Source organism: Amphiura filiformis, chromosome 2 (assembly GCF_039555335.1).
Source record: "Amphiura filiformis chromosome 2, Afil_fr2py, whole genome shotgun sequence".
NCBI lineage: Eukaryota > Metazoa > Echinodermata > Ophiuroidea > Amphilepidida > Amphiuridae > Amphiura > Amphiura filiformis.
The window spans coordinates 35,353,465-35,375,964 of record NC_092629.1 but is presented as its reverse complement, the minus strand read 5'-3'; the positions used below and the strand labels follow the sequence as shown (position 1 = coordinate 35,375,964).

General features: G+C 38.8%; 1 protein-coding gene across 1 annotated transcript in view; it reads right to left on the bottom strand.

The window, feature by feature from the left end:
* LOC140146139 (uncharacterized) overlaps positions 1 to 5,938 on the bottom strand; it is an 8,525-nt gene extending 2,587 nt beyond the window's left edge. Inside the window, exons 1-4 of the mRNA XM_072167898.1 lie at positions 5,723 to 5,938; positions 2,266 to 2,507; positions 1,661 to 1,786; positions 530 to 704 (exon numbers count right to left, since the gene is read on the bottom strand). Coding sequence (XP_072023999.1) covers positions 530 to 704; positions 1,661 to 1,786; positions 2,266 to 2,507; positions 5,723 to 5,856 — 677 coding nt within the window. The 5' untranslated portion in view covers positions 5,857 to 5,938. The remainder of the gene's footprint in view (positions 1 to 529; positions 705 to 1,660; positions 1,787 to 2,265; positions 2,508 to 5,722) is intronic.
* Between the last annotated feature and the right edge of the window lie 16,562 nt (positions 5,939 to 22,500).

Sequence of the window (22,500 nt, the reverse complement as noted above, 5' to 3'; positions counted from 1 at the left end):
TTTGTGCAGTGGCGGCACCAGGAATTTTATGTTGGGGGCATGGGGGAAAGTGAATTTAAGATTGCAAAAATCAATATAGGGCCTATATTACGCAAAAACTTGCGGCAAAATGAGTAATTTTTCGTAATTTTGGGTTTTACGGGGGAAAACTAGGAGACAAACCGCCTGTTAACCTGTTTATTAAATGAGGTGCATTGGAATATTGCATAAGAGCAAACAGATAAACAAAGTGAGTCAAATGAGTTAAAATTATCGCATAAAAACAGTAAAAATTGTCAATGTTGAGTGAAATGAACGAAATAACCCATTTAGGGACCGTTTACAAACACTTGTTAGCATAAACTCGATTTTCCTGTGAAAATTTGTGGTCAATTTTTCCGAGCCCCCCCCCCGGAATCAAAACTTTAAGGACCCCCCTTTTGCATCAGCCCCCCCCCCCACAAGTGTTTGTGAACGGCCCTTAATTGACATGTGGTCTAGTGACCTGAATACCAATGGTTACCATGACAACGGTAGTTTGAAAACTTACCTATCTATCCACTGGAAGGTGCCATCCTCCATCATCTTGTTGAGGATGTCGAATTCGGCACCTTCAACATCCAATTTGAGAATGACGTAATCGTCCTTGCGGGTGTTTTGCTGTATCCATAGCGACAGATCAATAGTAGGAATAGTTGTTCGTACGGAGAGTTTTCGTGTTCCACCTAACATTGTGACAACAAACAAATGAAGGAAGGAAGGAATGAAGGTAGGAAGGAAGGAGGGAGGGAAGGAAGGAAGGATGGAAAGAAGGAAGGAAGAAAAGAGGGAAGGAAGGTAAAAAAGGACAGAACGGGGGTAATGAAGGAAGGAAAGAAGGGAGGAAGGTAGGTAAAGAAGGACGGAATAAAAGAAGGAAGGAAAGAATAAAGGAAGGAAAGAATAAAGGAAGGAGAGAATAAAGGAACGGAGGAAACAAAAAAGGAAACATCAACTTGGTTCTTTTAACACCTCGTTAATTTAAGCCCGAGATTTTCAGCAAATGACTAGGCCTAATTACTATAATTGATTTATTGACACTTTAAAAAAAACCAGGCCTCTGGTGAAATGCCTGTTTTCACATGTACGATTGCTTACGCATTAAACTAGCCCTAAACCAATATCAATTTGTGCGCGCATCTCAATAAAGTATTTTTGGAAGCTCGGCCTTCACATGTATAATGTACAATCTAAAGTATCCGACCGATAATCGTTTTCGTCTTTGCAACCCCCCCCCTCCCAAGCGCCCACCACCGCCATAGGCGTAAATCCCGAGTGGGATGGGGACAAATCCCCCAATGTTTTGATACGAGGATGGTCCATACAATCATCCCCCTCCCCCAATGTTGACGCCTGTATGTGGGATTGTGATCAAATTAATCTCATATCTGGCTGATTTCAATCCAAAAAAATGCCGATTTTTGGGCACTTCGCGCGAATTTAGTTCACTTTTGCACCATATTTATCCACTTAAGCTTCAATATGCCAAAATTTTCGAGCGCTTCGCACGGATTTGTAGGCTTACCATAAACCTATTATGTTGCCAAAATGTGCTACATTCACTATACTTTTTCGCAACCCTGCATCACCCCCCATGTCAAAAAGAAATCTACGCCACTGACCCCCGCAGCCTCTATCTTACCAGTTTTGACATCCTCATACTCTTCATCTGTTACAAACAATGTTCCACCTCCCCACTGCATGTCTCGTCCATTGTTTAAACCACGATCACGTGACCATCCTGATTCGGTAAATGCATTAACATACCCTAAAAGTATTACACACAAATAAAACCAAAATAAAAACTCCTTTAAAAGGAATCTGGTTAGTGAAAAAAAACATGTAGACCAACTAAGAAGATTCGTTTCCGTTTCTGTACATTTGGTCATCGGAATTTTAAACTGTTTTATCTGACATTGATTGCTTACTCTATTTTGTCAATTTTACCTTGTATGATATGTAGTTGTATAATAGGGTCTTGTGTTCATTTGATATTTTGCTTTTGCAGGCTTGCTGTATGGTTTTTAATGTATGAATGTGCTTATGATGGTGATGATGATGACGGTGATGGTGATGATGATGTTGATGATGATGATGATGGTGATGATGATGATGATGATGGTGATGATGATGGTGATGATGACGATGACAGCGATGACAATGACGACGACAAATGATGATGATGATGTTGTTGATGATGAAGATGATGAAGAAAAAAAGAACAAAGAGAAGAAAGAATATACTCACCATTTTGAAAGGAAACAGCCACAGGACAATGAAGATGCAAATTTTGGTACGGACTGAAATACGGACACAGCCTTTGGTCAATTTCGAATGAGTGGATAATGTAGTCCCTCCCATCAGGGTACGTGTTTCGAAAGAATTCTACGGATGAGGCTGTATTTGCACCACAGTCGAGAAAAAATTTACGCTGTCGAGATTTTTGACTGAAATCAAACAGACTAAACCGTTGGTTTTCGTCAGAGTTCCTGTACGGAAATTGAGAAAGAATATATTAATGATTTTAGAAATGATGCTGTTGATGATGTTGTTAATGATGACGATGGTGACGGCGACGATGATTACGACGATGATGATGGTGATGATGATGATGATGATGATGATGATGATGATGATGTTGATGATGGTCATGATGATGATGACAAATGACGATGACGACGACAATAATGATGATGATGATAATGATGATGATGACGATGATGATGATCATTTTTATGCCTATTAGGTGATTTGCTCATTCAGAAAATCATGAAAATCATTTAAAAAGTTTTTTACACCTTTATTAGTAGCATAGATGTACTAACCTAGCCTACAAGTGGTTACTCTTCGGTGTGTTTTTTTTTTTGGGGGGGTTGTTGTCAAATTTTCATTTACTCAAATTTACTCAAAATACTCAATGACAATTTTAATGACTTAGGCCCTATCCTTCACTTTTAAGTAATTTATACACAATTTAATTTTTTACACTTTCGCTTGGATCACTGAATAGGCCTTTAAGGGGTGGGGTATGAACGTTTGGACAGTATTTATTGTGGGATATTAGAGCACATCAGACATATCGAATTGCATTCTAAATACGAAGAATGTCCTTCTGATATCAAATAATTTTGATTTTTTGAAATTCGCAATGTAATAGGCCTACACATTTTATGGCAAATGATTAAAAATCGATATTTTTGACATTTAACAGTACTCGAAGTAAACTTTATAAATCTGATGATTTATACTTTTAAGTATAAATCATCAGATTTATACTTAACGTGTATGTAGGTGGGATGAAATGCCGACGATCAATTGAAAATTTTGACCTTTCGTATTAAAGATATGGATTTTTTTCCCAAAACACCAAAAAAAAATAGGTCTTTTGGGGAAAAAATCCATACCTTCAATATGAAAGGTCAAAATTTTCAATTGATCGTCGCCTTTTCCTCCCAGCTACAAACACTTTAAGAATATATCATTAGATTTATAAAATTTACTTCGAGGACTGTTATTATATCAAAAATGTGAAAAATATAAAATTTTAATAATTTGTCATAAAATTTGAATTATATCGTGAATTTCAAAAAATCAAAATTATTTGATATCTGAAAGACATTTTTCGTATTCAGAATGCAATTCGATATGTCTGATGTGCTCTCATGTCCAACAAAAAGTACTGTCGAAACGCTCATTCCAGATCCCTTAAAACGGTAACCGTTCCGTACCGTGGTATTCAAAATCACAATCGTGTCAATATTAAAACATTATGACATTTTGAGCTATAATTTCTTTATGACTTTCTTATATACTACAGGGCTATCCGTCTTTCCGTCAATGCCAGTTATGTACGAGGAACAATAATCTGAGGGTTTTTGATCATTATTGAAATACGTTTGACCTTTTCTCGGTTCATATATTAACAATTAAACAAAAACTAAGAAAAAACCCACTAAATCCGCGGAGGTCGTTTTACCATTATCCACTATTTATTTTGTTTGTTGTCAGAGTTGCATTGTTAGAATGAAATTCTATAACTATTGCACTCTACCTATACTTTTTGCTTAGCTTTATTTTATTGTTTATAAAGATACAGGGTGAGTAAAAGACTAAGTGAGGCAACCATGTTGCAAAAAAATACAAGGCCTGCGATCTTGACGATTACAAACATGCAGCTAACGGTATGGTTTGATCGAACATAAAGTATGATTTGATCCGGTTAACATATGATTTGATCCAAGTTAAAGAATGATTTGATTCAAAATAAAGTATGCATGTTTGATCCAAGTTAAATTATGGTTTGATCCAAGTATATGGTTTGATACAACTAAAAAGTATGGTTTGATCCAAGTTAAAGCATGGTTTAATCCCAATTAGGTTTAATCCAAGTTAAAGTGTTGTTTAATCCGAAATAACGTATGGTTTAATCCAAGTTAAAGTATGTTTTGATCCCAATTATAGGTGTAATCCAAGGTAAAGTGTGGTTCAATCCACATAAAGTATGGTTTAATCCAAGTTAAAGTATGGTTTGATCCTAACAAGGTTTAAACCAAATAAAATACGGTTTGATCCAAAATAAAGTATGGTTTAATCCAAGTTAAAGTATGGTTTGATCCTAATTAGGTTTAATCCAAGTTAAAGTGTGGTTTAATCCGAAATAAAGTATGGTTTAATCCACGTTAAAGTATGGTTTGATCCCAATTAGATTAAACCAAGTTAAAGTGCTGTTTGATCCAATCAATCCAAGTCAGCTACTTCGTTGTCTTTATCTGTTTGTTTAGATTTTCCCTTCCGTTGTTATGTTAATACACAAAAAGTTCACCAATGTTTTGGTAAAATTTGGCAATTATTTCACACAATGCTGCTAATGAATGCGGAAGTTGTTTTTGAATAGATCGCCCTGCACTACAACATTCACGCGGTACCTAAAGAAATAATAACTGACTTGATAAATTTTTTTTAAAAAGGGGGAAAAATAAAAAAAGAAACGAAAAAAGATTTCCGCATATTACATTTGACCACCCTGTAGGCCTATTATACACATGAAGGTCTAGAATGCAACTGGAGGTTATGCACGATATTGCCTTATCTCAATCAGGAAGCGCAGATCATAATCATATAACGCGTATTGCCATGCCCATATGCCATTATATCTTGTAACTATTAAAAATATTAACTTGTTAAATTATTATAATTATGGGATATCTAATCAATAATTTGTATATTTTAATATCATCATTATTTTTCAATCGCATCAAGACAAGGCGTTAACCATAGTATCAGCGAGCGATATAAAGTGAGTTTCCAACAAGATTATAATTTTTATAAAATGTTGATGTAACATTTTCACCTATTTTTACACGCTAAAACCGCAATATTAAATGTGGTTATTTATTGGAAATATTCCATAATTATGACCGAAAAACCGGGCCAAAAAAGCTAACATAAGGGAAAAAAACACGATCTAAAATAGGCCTATAGGCCTACAGTCTGTAAGGACGCGGTTCTCTAAAATACGCTAATACTATTAAAGTCAATGTGTTAGGTATACGAAAACTCATACTCCATATTTGCGGTCAACTGTTGACCTACGTTTGTTGGGTGGGCTTTATTGGACTATGCCACTGGAAATGAGGTCATTTTACTAGAATTAACTTATATAATTGCGAATATGAACTTACCCAATTTGTGAATATGAACTTACCCGATCTGCCATTCAGAAATCTGCTCAGAATATTCCGTTGACGAAATATCACCACCGTGTAAAACAAATGGTATTAAACCGACGACGGTCCCGAGTAAAAATGTCAGAATATGTCTTTTTCGTGTCATATTCATAATTAAATCTATGTAATTTTTTCCCGGAGAGCTAATCAAAGAACCACGAGTTAACTGATCGGAATCAGAGCTGAAAGTGGCGTGCGTGTGCGTCAAAATGTTATGGAATCGTTCAATCACTGTAAAATGAGCAAAACTGTTCCCATAATGCACAGCGCGTAATAATGTTATACAAATTTTCACCAAGACTTTTTTAAAGTTAAACAATTTCATTGAACATTTTCATGAACATCCACGTAGAGAGATCTAATGAAGATGATTTTATACGGACATCTTGCTATCTACTGAAGATAGTTCTTATGCTGACATAGGCTACTTATGAGGGCATTTTGCTATCTACTAAAGATCGGTTCACACGTACACGGACACATTGCTATCTGTATGGTTTTAAATTTGGACACGTTGCTATCTACTTAGGATGATTCTTATACTGAAATTTTGCTATCTACTGAAGATAGTTTTAATACGAACACATTGTTGTCTATATGGTTTTATTCGGAAACGTTGCTATACTGAGGATGGTTGTTGCTGAAATTTTGCTGTCCCCTGAAGACAGTTTATACGGATTGCTAATAGGGCATATACCTACTGAAGATAATTGCATACGGACACGGATACATTGCTATAAACTGAAAATCAAATTCTTTAAAACTAACGCATAAAGATGCCGATTTAGAACACCTAATTTCAATATGTTAATGAGAAAAATATGAGCTTTCACCTGATACCAAAATCTGCATTTTGATGGGGTAAAGTGGAGTGATGGGGATGTCAATCAGGTTACCACCTTTAAACTGAATTAAGATGGTTTTAGACGAACACCTTATTAATTAATACTGAAGATGCATGACTTAAGAATGGTTTTTGCGAGAATACATTTCTGTCTATATACTGAAAGCGGTTTTCTACAGCCACCTAAAGTGCTATCTCCTGAAGACGGTGTATGTGGACATATTATGCATGCCAGACATTTATGCGTCACATCTAAATGTCTATTTAGGCATTGTATGGACCCCTTGCTATCTACTGAAGATAGTTTTTAATACATATACCTTACTGAGTTGTTTTCTACTGATGCCCATTGTTTTTTATGGGCCTACGATTAAATGTCTATGTCTATTTAGATTATACCTACTGTGTGGTTTTATACGGATGTCTTGCTCTTTACCATGTCTACTGATGAAATTAATACGGACAGCTGGCCAGCTATTGAAGATGGGGATTGAATAATGGGGAGTTATTAGGCCTATACTTTCTGAATGGGTTTAGGTTTGATGCAAAAACTATCATAGTACTACGCAAGTTTGTTATGTTATACGAACCCGGCCCCCAACTCAACACAAAAGTTAACAACAATGAGAGTTACCAAACTGCGCAGAAAAGGGGTTATTTTTTTGCCAGTAGCAAGGACCGCGAAATTGGCCAAATATGGGGTTTTTAATTTGCACTGTCCGTGAAATTTGACAGTGAAATCAGCAAAATAGGGGTACTTAATTTGCACTGTCCGCGAAATTTGGATAAAAGGGGTACTTGAGAAAATCCAGAAATTTTATGTCAATAATTTAGTGTCATTGATAAGGGGTGTTTGAAATTCTAATCATTGAAAAGGGGTGTTTGAAATTCTGGTCATTAAAAACTACAAAAGAGGGGTTGTTTTTGGCCAAATTGTGTCCTCGATTTTTTTCTGTCTATATACTGAAAGCGGTTTTCTATACAGCCACCTAAAGTGCTATCTCCTGAAGACGGTGTATGTGGACATATTATGCATGCCAGACATTTATGCGTCACATCTAAATGTCTATTTAGGCATTGTATGGACCCCTTGCTATCTACTGAAGATAGTTTTTAATACATATACCTTACTGAGTTGTTTTCTACTGATGCCCATTGTTTTTTATGGGCCTACGGAAGATAGTTTATATGGACACGTATATTAAATGTCTATGTCTATTTAGATTATACCTACTGTGTGGTTTTATACGGATGTCTTGTTCTTTACCATGTCTACTGATGAAATTAATACGGACAGCTTGCCAGCTATTGAAGATGGGTTTATAATAATGGGGAGTTATTAGGCTATACTTTCTGAATGGGTTTCGGTTTGATGCAAAAACTATCATAGTACTACGCAAGATTGCTATTTTACGAACCCGGCCCCCATGAACTCAACACAAAAGTTAACAACAATGAGAGTTACCAAATTGCGCAGAAAAGGGATTATTTTTTGGCCAGTAGCAAGGACCGCGAAATTGGCCAAATATGGGGTATTTAATTTGCACTGTCCGTGAAATTTGACAGTGAAATCAGCAAAATAGGGGTATTTAATTTGCACTGTCCGCGAAATTTGGATAAAAGGGGTACTTGAGAAAGTCCAGAAATTTTATGTCAATATTTAGTGTCATTGCATTGATAAGGGGTGTTTGAAATTCTAATCATTGAAAAGGGGTGTTTGAAATTCTGGTCATTAAAAACTACAAAAACGGGGTTGTTTTTGGCCAAATTGTGTCCTCGATTTTGCATGAAAAAGGGGTGAAAATTTGATGAAAAATCACTGCAAAGGGGGGTCTTTGAAAGATTTGGTAACTCTCATGGTTGTCAACATTTGTGTTGAGTTGGGGGCCGGGGTTACGAACCGATGGCTGCGTTATTGACAGGTGCGAAATTATTGCGCTATGCATTGTGGGTACACACTTGATATCCACCACGGTGTCCAATAAGTTCACTGCTAATGGTAACAACGGGGTGACAACGACACGGTTGGTTGGTCTCAATACTAAATAATACGGTATATTCTATTATTTACAGAACAATATGTCATTACTCAAATAAATCATGAAACTGCTTTTCAGACTCGTTTTTGAAGCAAAAGATTAATTGTTTAAAATTCAACGTCGGGTCATAAGTCGGGTCATAAATAAGTCATGCGCAAATTATGTTCATTGAAATGCAAGTTTTGGAGAACACGAAATAAATTGAGGATAGGGCCCACTTTTTTTATGAACGAACAAAGGCTACATTTCGCTGCATGTGTTTGATTGATTAATTTATTTATGTGTTACTTATTCAGTCAATCATCAATCACCCAATCAATAAATATATCAACATATCAATCAACCAATCAATCAATTAATATTTATTACGATTGATTAATGGATGGATTGATTGATAGATTGATTTACAAATTTCTTTTATCGCAACAAAAATGAACAAAGCCACCAAATAACTTGGATTTCCCCCTTTCTTAAAATAGTGGGCGCGACGATCTCCACTACCCCGTGTAGTAGCACCCCCCGGTTTGACTCCAGCACATGTATTGAGTATCTGTTAGCAGGTAGCCAGGACTTTCCAGAAGGGGGAGAGCAAAGGAAGAGGGGAGTAAGACAACTTTCAAGGAGGTGGGGCAACATTCGACAAAAATGATGGGTTAAAAAGTACAAAAAACAGGGAAGTATAATAGTCTGTACAAAAAAACAGGGGAGTAGCCGGGGGGATCCCCCAGAAATTTTTCAGGGATAATGGGAACGGCCAAGAGTAAAGTGTCCTTAAAATGGGACAAAAATTTGACAAAATAATGGAGACAAAAATTTGGCTTTGCCCCCTCTCACCCTGGCTACGCTACTGAAAAAGGCCTAAAAATCAGGACCTGTGACCAGCATTCCAAGGTGGATATGAGCTTCAATCCGGGTGGGGGTGCAGAAGGCGTGTCCCCCACCTTTTGTAAAAATGACCCATTTGTTTGTTCTTTTCAGCCCGCTTTTTAACAATTTTGACCGGTTCCAACCCCCTACACATACAAATTTCACGCCGGATTCGGGCGCTAATGACGGTGGGTGGGCCCGGTGGGTGGGGAACTTAAGGGGTCAAGACTTCTCACAGGGGGATGCAGCTGCCCCACCATATGGTGTGCATCTATTTCCTGGAATAGCCTGGGCAATGTTTATAAGTTTTGTTTGATAAAGCTCATGAGATAGTCAAGAAATGATCAACCTCTCAAATTTGGAAGCACCGTGGGGGTGCTGCTTTCATTTCTTTCATAATGCATTAGCCTGGTTTATATGAAATTTAATATGTGAAAGTTTTGAGGTGTTATTGTTACACAGCCGTGACGTTAGTCACGGCTGTGTCTTTTTTCTTACAGGTTCTTTATATACAGGTTCTCTGGATACGCTCATAGATCATTTCAATAGTAAGATGTTATCTGTTTTAGACAGTCATGCTCCTGAAGAAAGTAAATCTCGCACTATAAGGCCGAGATACCCCTGGTACAATAACTCCATAAATGATCAAAGGCGTTTGCGTAGAAAATATGAAAGAAGGTGGAGAAAGAGTCATTCTCCGGAAGACAAAAAGATGTATGTTAATCAGAAAACCCTTGTTAACCAACTTATTGATATGGCAAAAACAGAGTACTATAAGGTCAAGTTGAATGCTAGTAATATTAAGGGAGTTTTCCAGACTGTAAATACTCTATTGAACAAAAACATCAAAAGTTTGCCTACTGGTTTCTCAACAGAAGTGCTGTGTGACAAGTTTGTCACCTTTTTCAGGAACAAGGTTCTCAAAATCCGCCAAAGTCTTGATGAGGAAACTCATAGTAGTGATAATAGTGTGAGCAATGATTATGATGATATTAATATGTGTAGGAGTAGATTTGACCAATTCAGTCAAGTTTCTGAACAGGAAGTGTGTAAGTTGATAACTGGTTCACCGTCAAAAACCTGTAAACTCGACTGTGTACCAACTTGGTTAGTGAAAGAGCATTTAAATGTATTCCTTCCGTTTATTACTCATGTCATTAATAGTTCCCTTTCATCTGCTATTTTTCCCAGATCCATGGGTTGTGCTCTTATCACTCCAATACTTAAAAACCATCCCTGGACTCTAATGAATTTTCCAATTATCGGCCTGTGTCTAACATCAGCTTCATGTCCAAAATAATTGAGAAAGTTGCCAGCAATCAGCTCAAGGAATACTTGTGTCAGAACAATCTTATTGAGTTGTATCAATCCGCTTATGTTTCCAATAGGAGCACCGAAACTGCTCTCCTCAAAGTGCAGAGTGATATCTTGAATGCTGTAGACAGGCGAGAGGTTGTTTTTCTTGTGATGCTTGACCTGTCTGCAGCATTCGATACTATTGATCATGTTTTGTTATTGCAACATCTTGAAAGCAATTTTGGGATTTCTGGTAAGGCTCTCCAATGGATGAGATCCTATTTAGAGAGTCGTGTACCAAGTTCAGATAGACGGTGTTTACTCTCATATGCATAAACTGGACACTGGGGTCCCCAGGGCTCTGTACTGGGCCCATTGGGTTTTATTTTATACACATCTCCTGTTGGTAATATCATACGTAAGCATGGACTTAGTTTCCATGTTTATGCTGATGACACTCAATTGTATATTTCGTTTGATCCTAGAATACCAGAAGCATGTCATACTGCTCTATCAAAACTTGAATTGTGTATCACTGAACTCAGCAATTGGATGACTGTGAATAAATTAAGACTCAATCACAGTAAAACTGAATTTTTCATTGCTGGAACCACCCAAGGACTGAACAAACTCTCTCCTGTTGAACTCAAAGTTGGTAATGAACGGATTATGCCCAGCACTTCGGTGCGCAATCTGGGGATGATTTTCGACGATCATATGTCCATGACTAAGCACATCAACAGTCTTATTTCTTCTGTCAACTTTCACTTACGGAACATCCGTCGCATCGCTAAATATCTTGATCAGGACACAAAACATCATGTCGTTCGCTGTCTCATTCTCTCACGCCTGGACTATGGCAATGCACTCCTGTATGGAGCCAAATCAAAGGACCTGGACCGTTTACAATCTCTCCTAAACAAAGCCGCTAAACTTATTTTCTGTGCTGACAGACGTGATAGCCCATCACCTCTCCTGGACACTCTACACTGGCTGCCCATACGGGAGCGCATCAAATTCAAGATATGCATGTATGTTTTAAATGTCTTCAGGGTAATGCACCAGTTTATCTCACAAACTTTCTCACTCATAAACTCAAACCTGCTATAGGACCTATGACACGTTCTTCTTCTGATACTACTCTTCTCACCGCTCATGTCGGGAAAAATCGCATTGGAGATAAATCATTTTATGTTTCGGCACCCACACTCTGGAACAGCCTCCCAAGAACCATCAGGGAGGCATGCACACTGCCTAGTTTCAAGAAGGTGTTGAAGTCGCATTTTTATCCATCATTACACAGCCGTGACGTTAGTCACGGCTGTGTCTTTTTTCTTACAGGTTCTTACCTAGCTGGGGGGTTTACAACCCCCCAGCTAGGTACTGTTTTTCTATCCGATTCCTCTTTCTTTCTTTACCTAGCTGGGGGGTTTTCAACCCCCCGAGCTAGGTACTGTTTTGCTATCCGATTCTTCTTTCTTCTTCTTCTTCTGGCAACAAACTTCAAAATGCTTCTCCTCCTACATGTTACACCCTACAATTACGTAACTTGCACATATTAATCGGCTATATCCAGTGCCCATAGGGTGCAAACAGAATTGGGATCAAAGGGCATTAAAGGGGCATTTTCGGTATATAACCAAATACCTTCAAAATGCTTCTTCTGCCACATATTACATAGTAAAATGACGTCACTTACACATGTGCATCGGCTTTACCCAGTGCCCATACCTTGCACTCAGAATTGGGGTCAAAGGTCATTAAGGGGGTAAAATCTTACAATTGCCTTATCTCAACATCTGTAAGGGGTGTGGGGCTCAAAATCAGTGACAACAAATCTCATGATCAGGGAACATTTTACAGGGGTCAGGTCAAAGGTCATGCAGAGGTCAAATTTTCGAAATGCATTTTCTGGACATCTGTAAGGGATACGGGGCTCAAACTCTTGTGACAAGAAACTTACTGACTAGGGGAATACTTTAGAACGCTGTGCAGGGGTCAGGTCAAAGGTTATCTGGGTCAAATCTTAGAATTTAATTTTCTGGGCATCTGTAAGGAGTATGAGACTCAAACTCGGTGACAACAAATGTCATGAACAGGGGAACAGTTTGCAGGGGTCAGGTCAAAGGTCATGCAGATGTCAAATTTTCGAAATGCATTTTCTGGACATCTGTAAGGGATACGGGGCTCAAACTCTTGTGACAAGAAACTTACTGACCAGGGGAACACTTTGGAACGCTGTGCAGGGGTCAGGTCAAAGGCAATCTGGGTCAAATCTTAGAATTTAATTTTCTGGGCGTCTGTAAGGAGTATGGGACTCAAACTCGGTGACGCCAAACCTCATGACCAGGGAAACATTTTTGGAACATTTTGCTGGGGTCAGATACCTCTAAAACACCAACATGCCCCAGCTAGGTTTGTGGTCTATGACCACCATTTGCCACTAGTTCTTTCTTTCTTTCTTTCTGGCAACAAACTTCAAAATGCTTCTCCTCCTACATGTTACACCCTACAATTACGTAACTTGCACATATGTACCGCCTATATCCAGTGCCCATATGGTGCAAACAGAATTGGGATCAAAGGTCATTAAAGGGGCATTTTCGGTATATAACCAAATATCTTCAAAATGCTTCTTCTGCCACATATTACATAGCACAATGCCGTCACTTACACATGTGCATCGACTTTACCCAGTGCCCATACCTTGCACACAGAATTGGGGTCAAAGTTCATTAAGGGGTAAAATCTTACAATTGCATTATCTGGACATCTGTAAGGAGTATGGGGCTCAAACTCGATACAATAAATCTCATGACCAGGGGAACATTTTGCGGGGGTCAGGTCAAAGGTCATGCAGAGGTCAAATTTTAGAAACGCATTTCCTGGACATCTGTAAGGGGTACGGGGCTCAAACTTGGTGACAACAAACTTAATGATCAGGGGAACATGTTGGAACACTTTGCAGGGGTCAGGTCAAAGGTTATCTGGGGTCAAATCTTTATAACTTCATTTTCTGGATATCTGCAAGGGGTATGGGGCTAAAACTCAGTGACAACAAATCTCATGACCAGGGGAACATTTTGCAGGGGTCAGGTCAAAGGTCATGTAGAGGTCAAATTTTCTAAATGCATTTTCTGGACATCTGTTAGGGGTACGGGGCTCAAACTCCACAACAACAAACTTACTGACCTGGTGAACATTTTGGAACACCGTGCAAGGGTCATGTCAAAGGTCATCTGGGGTCAAATCGTAGAATTTCATTTTCTGGATATCTGTAAGAGGTGGGGCTCAAACATGGTGACAACAAACCTCAAGACCAGGGGAACATTATGGACATCATGCATAGGTCAGGTCAAAGGTCATCTGGGGTCAAATCTTAGAATTGAATTTAATCTGTTAGGAGTACGGGACTCAAACTCGGTGAAAACAAACCCCATGACCAGGGGAGCATTTTTGGAACATTTTGTAGGGGTCAGATGCCTCCACAACACCAACATGCCCCAGCTAGGTTTGTGGTCTATGACCACCATTTGCCACTAGTTACACAGCCGTGACGTTAGTCACGGCTGTGTCTTTTTTCTTACAGGTTCTTCTTTCTTTCTTCTGTCAACCATTACATTTGCTCTAGCACTCACATGCTTACATCGATTTTGACCTAACTCGGTCACAATGATCATTGACCGTGCCCCTACATGTCACATGAAACTCGTGGGGTCAAAGGTCACGCAGGGGTCATAGAGGTCAAAAAAGTGATTTCAGCTCAAAAATGCATCTTCTCCTACAAATTACGTAGGACAGTGAGGCCACTTGCACACATGCATTGTAATTACCCAGTGTCTATAAGGTGTACACAGATTTGGGGTCAAATGTCATTAAGGGGTCACTTCCGGTATAAAACGGAATACCTTCAAATTTTTTATTAGCTAAAAAAACATTGGACAGTAACAGTATGTTCACATATGATCTGTAGTCACTTAATGTATATGTGGTATTTTTTTTACTTAGGGTCAAAGCTCATTAAGGGGTCACTTCCGGTATAAAAAGAAATACCTTTCAAATGCATCTTCTTCCACAAATTATGTGAGACAGAGACGCCACTTGCACATATGTATTGTTATTACCCAGTGTCTATGGGGTGTACACAGATTTGGGGTCAAAGGTCATTAAGGGGTCACTTCCGGTAAAAAACGAAATTTTTTTTATAAGCTAAGCAAAACATGGAACAGTAACGGTATGTTCACACGTGATCTGCAGTCACCCAATGTATATGTGGTATTTTTTTATTTGGGGTCAAATCTCATTAAGGGGTCACTTCCGGTATAAACGAAATACCTTTAAAATGCATCTTCTTCCACAGATTCTGTAGGACAGTGACGCCACTTGCACACATGCATTGTTATTACCCAGTGTCTATGGGGTGTACACAGATTTGGGGTCAAAGGTCATTAAGGGGTCACCTCCGGTATAAAACGAAAAACCTTCAAACATTTTTTATTTGCTAAGAAAAACATAGGACAGTAACGGTATGTTCAAACATGAATTGTGGTTACCCAATTCATATGTGGTATTTTTTTATTTGGGGTCAAATGTCATTAAGGGGTCACTTCCGGTCTGAGACGAAAAACCTTCAAAATGCCCCTTCTGCCACAAATAACATGGCAAAGTGATGCCACGTGCACACATACATTGACATTAGCCAAACTCTATGGGGTTTTCATATATTTTGGGGTCAAAGGTCATTAAGGGGTAACAACACGGCTGTGTTCGTGGTCTTAGACCACAGCTAAGTCTAGTTCTTCTTCTTTCTTCTTTCTTTCTTCTTTCTGTCAACCATTACATTTGCTCTAGCACTCACATGCTTACATCGATTTTGACCTAACTTGGTCACAATGATCATTGACCGTGCCCTACATGTCACATGAAACTTGTGGGGTCAAAGGTCACGCAGGGGTCATAGGGGTCAAAAACGTGATTTCAACTCAAAATACATCTTCTCCTACAAATTACGTAGGACAGTGACGCCACTTGCACACATCCATTGTTATTATCCAGTGTCTATATGGTGTACACAGATTTGGGGTCAAAGGTCATTAAAGGGTCACATCCGGTCTAAAACGAAATACTTTCAAATTATTTTATTAGCTAATGAAAACATAGGACAGTAACGGTATGTTCACATATGAGTTGCAGTTACCCAATGTATATGTTGTATTTTTTTGTTTGGGGTCAAAGGTCATTAAGGGGTCACTTCCGGAATAAAACGAAATACCTTTAAAATGCATCTTCTCCCACAAATTACGTAGGACAGTGACACCACTTGCACACGTGCATTGTTATTACCCAGTGTCAATGTGGTGTACACAGATTTGGGGTCAAAGGTCATTAAGGGGCCACTTCCGGTATAAATCGAAATATCTTCAAAAAATTTTATTAGCTAAGAAAAACATAGGACAGTGATGGTATGTTCACACATGAATTGTTTTTAACCAATGTATATATTGTATTTTTTATTTGGGGTCAAAGGTCATTAAGGGGTCATTTCCGGTATAAAACGAAATACCTTGAAAATGCATCTTCTCCCACAAATTACGCAGGACAGTGATGCCACTTACACACATGCATTGTTATTACCCAGTGTCCATGGGGTGTACACAGACTTGGGGTCAAAGGTCATTAAAGGGTCACTTCCGGTCTGAGACGAAAAACATTCAAAATGTCCCTTCTGCCACAAATAACATGGCAAAGTAATGCCACGTGCACGCATACATTGACATTAGCCAATGCCTATGGGGTTTTCATATATTTTGTTGTCAAAGGTCAGTAAGGGGTCACAACACGGCTGTGTTCGTGGTCTTAGACCACAGCTAAGTCTAGTATTGACTCTGTTTTTGTTAAGGCTTTGTTTTTACGGCGCTTTGATCAAGTTGGAAAGGCGCCCTATTAAATGTTGTTTATGTATGTATGTATGTATGTTTACACAGCCGTGACGTTAGTCACGGCTGTGTCTTTTTTCTTACAGGTTCTTTCTTCTTCTTCTTCTTCTTACACAGCCGTGACGTTAGTCACGGCTGTGTCTTTTTTCTTACAGGTTCTTTCTTTCTTTCTTTCTTACACAGCCGTGACGTTAGTCACGGCTGTGTCTTTTTTCTTACAGGTTCTTCTTCTTCTTTCTTCTTTCTGTCAACCATTACATTTGCTCTAGCACTCACATGCTTACATCGATTTTGACCTAACTTGGTCACAATGATCATTGACTGTGCCCCTACATGTCACATGAAACTTGTGGGGTCAAATGTCACGCAGGGGTCATAGGGGTCAAAAACGTGATTTCAACTCAAAATACATCTTCTCCTACAAATTACGTAGGACAGTGACGCCACTTGCACACATCCATTGTTATTATCCAGTGTCTATATGGTGTACACAGATTTGGGGTCAAAGGTCATTAAAGGGTCACATCCGGTCTAAAACGAAATACTTTCAAATTATTTTATTAGCTAATGAAAACATAGGACAGTAACGGTATGTTCACATATGAGTTGCAGTTACCCAATGTATATGTTGTATTTTTTTGTTTGGGGTCAAAGGTCATTAAGGGTCACTTCGGAATAAAACGAAATACCTTTAAAATGCATCTTCTCCCACAAATTACGTAGGACAGTGACACCACTTGCACACGTGCATTGTCATTACCCAGTGTCTATGGGGTGTACACAGATTTGGGGTCAAAGGTCATTAAGGGGCCACTTCCGGTATAAATCGAAATATCTTCAAAAATTTTATTAGCTAAGAAAAACATAGGACAGTGATGGTATGTTCACACATGAATTGTTTTTAACCAATGTATATATTGTATTTTTTATTTGGGGTCAAAGGTCATTAAGGGGTCATTTCCGGTATAAAACGAAATACCTTGAAAATGCATCTTCTCCCACAAATTACGCAGGACAGTGATGCCACTTACACACATGCATTGTTATTACCCAGTGTCCATGGGGTGTACACAGATTTGGGGTCAAAGGTCATTAAAGGGTCACTTCCGGTCTGAGACGAAAAACATTCAAAATGTCCCTTCTGCCACAAATAACATGGCAAAGTAATGCCACGTGCACGCATACATTGACATTAGCCAATGCCTATGGGGTTTTCATATATTTTGTTGTCAAAGGTCAGTAAGGGGTCACAACACGGCTGTGTTCGTGGTCTTAGACCACAGCTAATTTCTTCTTCTTCTTCTTCTTCTTTCTTCTGTCAACCATTACATTTGCTCTAGCACTCACATGCTTACATCGATTTTGACCTAACTTGGTCACAATGATCATTGACCGTGCCCCTACATGTCACATGAAACTCGTGGGGTCAAAGGTCACACAGAGGTCATAAGGGGTCAAAACGTGATTCTAACTAAAATGCATCTTCTCCCACAGCTTACGTAGGACAGCGGCCCCACTTGCACACATGCATTGTTATTACCCAGTGTCTATGTGGTGTACACAGATTTGGGGTCAAAGGTCATTAAGGGTCACTTCCGGTATAAAACGAAAAACCTTCACAAATTTTTATTAGCTAAGTAAAACATAGCACAGTAACGGTATGTTCACATATGATCTGCAGTCACCCAATGTATATGTGGTATTTTTTTTTATTTGGGGTCAAAGCTCATTAAGGGGTCACTTCCGGTATAAAAAGAAATACCTTTAAAATGCATCTTCTTCCACAAATTATGTGGGACAGAGACGCCATTTGCACACATGCATTGTTATTACCCAGTGTATATGGGGTGTACACAGATTTGGGGTCAAAGGTCATTAAGGGGTCACTTCCGGTATAAAACGAAATACATTCAAAAATTTTATTAGCTAAGTAAAACATGGGACAGTAACGGTATGTTCACACATGATCTGCAGTCACCCAATGTATATGTGGTATTTTTTTTATTTGAGGTCAAATCCCATTAAGGGTCACTTCCGGTATAAAACGAAATACCTTTAAAATGCATCTTCTTCCACAGATTCTGTAGGACAGTGACGCTACTTGTACACATGCATTGTTATTACCCAGTGTCTAGGGGGTGTACACAGATTTGGGGTCAAAGGTCATTAAGGGGTCACTTCCGGTATAAAACGAAAAACTTTCAAAAATTTTTATTTGCTAAGAAAAACATAGGACAGTAACAGTATGTTTACACATTAATTGTGGTTACCCAATTCATATGTGTTATTTTTTCATTTGGGGTCAAATGTCATTAAGGGGTCACTTCCGGTCTGAGACGAAAAACCTTCAAAATGCCCCTTCTGCCACAAGTAACATGGCAAAGTGATGCCACGTGCACACATGCGTTGACATTAGACAACGTCTATGGGCGTTTTCATATATTTTGGGGTCAAAGGTCATTAAGGGGTAACAACACGGCTGTGTTCGTGGTCTTAGACCACAGCTAAGTCTAGTTCTTCTTCTTTCTTCTGTCAACCATTACATTTGCTCTAGCACTCACATGCTTACATCGATTTTGACCTAACATGGTCACAATGATCATTGACCGTGCCCCTACATGTCACATGAAACTTGTGGGGTCAAAGGTCATGCAGGGGTCTGGGGTCAAAAACGTGATTTCAACTAAAATGCATCTTCTCCCACAACTTACGTTGGACAGTGACCCCACTTGCACACATGCATTGTTATTACTCAGTGTCTATGTGGTGTACACAGATTTGGGGTCAAAGGTCATTAAGGGGTCACTTCCGGTATAAAACGAAAAACCTTCAAAAATTTTTATTAGCTAAGTAAAACATAGCACAGTAACGGTATGTTCACATATGATCTGCAGTCACCCAATGTATATGTGGTATTTTTTTTATTTGGGGTCAAAGCTCATTAAGGGGTCACTTCCGGTATAAACAGAAATACCTTTAAAATGCATCTTCTTCCACAAATTATGTGGGACAGAGACGCCACTTGCACACATGCATTGTTATTACCCAGTGTCTATGGGGTGTACACAGATTTGGGGTCAAAGGTCATTAAGGGGTCACTTCCGGTATAAAACGAAATACCTTCAAAAAATGTTATTATCTAAGTAAAACAAGGGACAGTAACGGTATGTTCACACATGATCTGCAGTCACCCAATGTATATGTGGTATTTTTTTATTTGGGGTCAAATCTCATTAAGAGGTCACTTCCGGTATAAAACGAAATACCTTTAAAATGCATCTTCTTCCACAGATTCTGTAGGACAGTGACGCCACTTGCACACATGCATTGTTATTACCCAGTGCCTATGGGGTGTACACATATTTGGGGTCAAAGGTCATTAAGGGGTCACTTCCGGTATAAAACGAAATACCTTCAAAAATTTTATTAGCTAAGAAAAACAAAGGACAGTAACGGTATGTTCATATATGAATTGTGGTTACCCAGTGTATATGTGGTATTTTTTTATTTTGGGTCAAAGGTCATCAAGGGGTCACATCCGGTCTGAGACGAAAAACCTTCAATATGCCCCTTCTGCCAGAAATAACATGGCATAGTGATGCCATGTGTAAATGTGCATTGACATTAGCCAATGTCTATTGGGCTTTCATATATTTTGGGGTCAAAGGTCATTAAGGGGTCACAACACGGCTGTGTTCGTGGTCTTAGACCACAGCTAAGTCTAGTTCTTTCTTTCTTTACACAGCCGTGACGTTAGTCACGGCTGTGTCTTTTTTCTTACAGGTTCTTCTTCTTCTTTCTTTCTTCTTTCTGTCAACCATTACATTTGCTCTAGCACTCACATGCTTACATCGATTTTGACCTAACTTGGTCACAGTGATCATTGACCGTGCCCCTACACGTCACATGAAACTTGTGGGGTCAAAGGTCACGCAGGGGTCATAGGGGTCAAAAACGTGATTCCAACTAAAATGCATCTTCTCCTACAGATTACGTACGACAGTGACACCACTTGCACACATGCATTGTTATTAACCAGTGTCTATATGGTGTACACAGATTTGGGGTCAAAGGTCATTAAGGGGTCACTTCCGGTATAAAACGAAAAACCTTCACAAATTTTTATTAGCTAAGTAAAACATAGCGCAGTAACGGTATGTTCATATATGATCTGCAGTTACCCAATGTATATGTGGTATTTTTTTTAATTGGGGTCAAAGCTCATTAAGGGGTCACTTCCGGTATAAAAAGAAATACCTTTAGAATGCATCTTCTTCCACAAATTATGTGGGACAGAGATGCCACTTGCATACATGCATTGTTATTACCCAGTGTCTATGGGGTGTACACAGATTTGGGGTCAAAGGTCATTAAGGGGCCACTTCCGGTATAAATTGAAATATCTTCAAAAAATTTATTAGCTAAGAAAAACATAGGAGAGTAATGGTATGTTCACACATGAATTGTGTTTAACCAATGTATATATGACATTTTTTTATTTGGGGTCAAAGGTCATTAAGGGTCATTTCGGTATAAAACGAAATACCTTTAAAATGCATCTTCTCCCACAAATTACTCAGGACAGTGATGCCACTTACACACATGCATTGTTATTACCCAGTGTTTATGGGGTGTACACAGATTTGGGGTCAAAGGTCATTAAGGGCCACTTCCGGTCTGAGACGAAAAACTTTCAAAATGCCCTTCTGTCACAAATAACATGGCAAAATAATGCCACGTGCACGCATACATTGACATTAGCCAATGCCTATGGGGTTTTCATATATTTCGGGGCCAAAGGTCATTAAGAGGTCACAACACGGCTGTGTTCGTGGTCTTAGTCCACAGCTAAGTCTAGTTCTTTACACAGCCGTGACGTTAGTCACGGCTGTGTCTTTTTTCTTACAGGTTCTTTCTTTCTTCTTCTTCTTCTGTCAACCATTACATTTGCTCTAGCACTCACATGCTTACATCGATTTTGACCTAACTTGGTCACAATGATCATTGACCGTGCCCCTACATGTCACATGAAACTCGTGGGGTCAAAGGTCACACAGTGGTCACAGGGGTCAAAAACGTGATTTCAACTAAAAATGCATCTTCTCCCACAACTTACGTAGGACAGCGACCCCACTTGCACACATGCATTGTTATTACCCAGTGTCTATGTGGTGTACACAGATTTGGGGTCAAAGGTCATTAAGGGTCACTTCGGTATAAAACGAAAAACCTTCAAAAATTTTATTAGCTAAGTAAAACATAGCACAGTAACGGTATGTTCACATATGATCTGCAGTCACCCGATGTATATGTGGTATTTTTTTTACTTGGGGTCAAAGCTCATTAAGGGGTCACTTCCGGTATAAAAATAAATACCTTTAAAATGCATCTTCTTCCACAAATTATGTGGGACAGAGATGCCACTTGCACAGATGGATTGTTATTACCCAGTGTCTATGGGGTGTACACAGATTTGGGATCAAAGGTCATTAAGGGGTCACTTCCGGTAAAAAACGAAATATTTAAAAAAAAATTTATTTGCTAAGTAAAACATGGGACAGTAACGGTATGTTCACACGTGATCTGCAGTCACCCAATGTATATGTGGTATTTTTTATTTGGGGTCAAATCTCATTAAGGGGTCACTTCCGGTATAAAACGAAATACCTTTAAAATGCATCTTCTTCCACAGTTTCTGTAGGACAGTGACGCCACTTGCACACATGCATTGTTTTTACCCAGTGTCTATGGGGTCCTCACAGATTTTTTTTTTT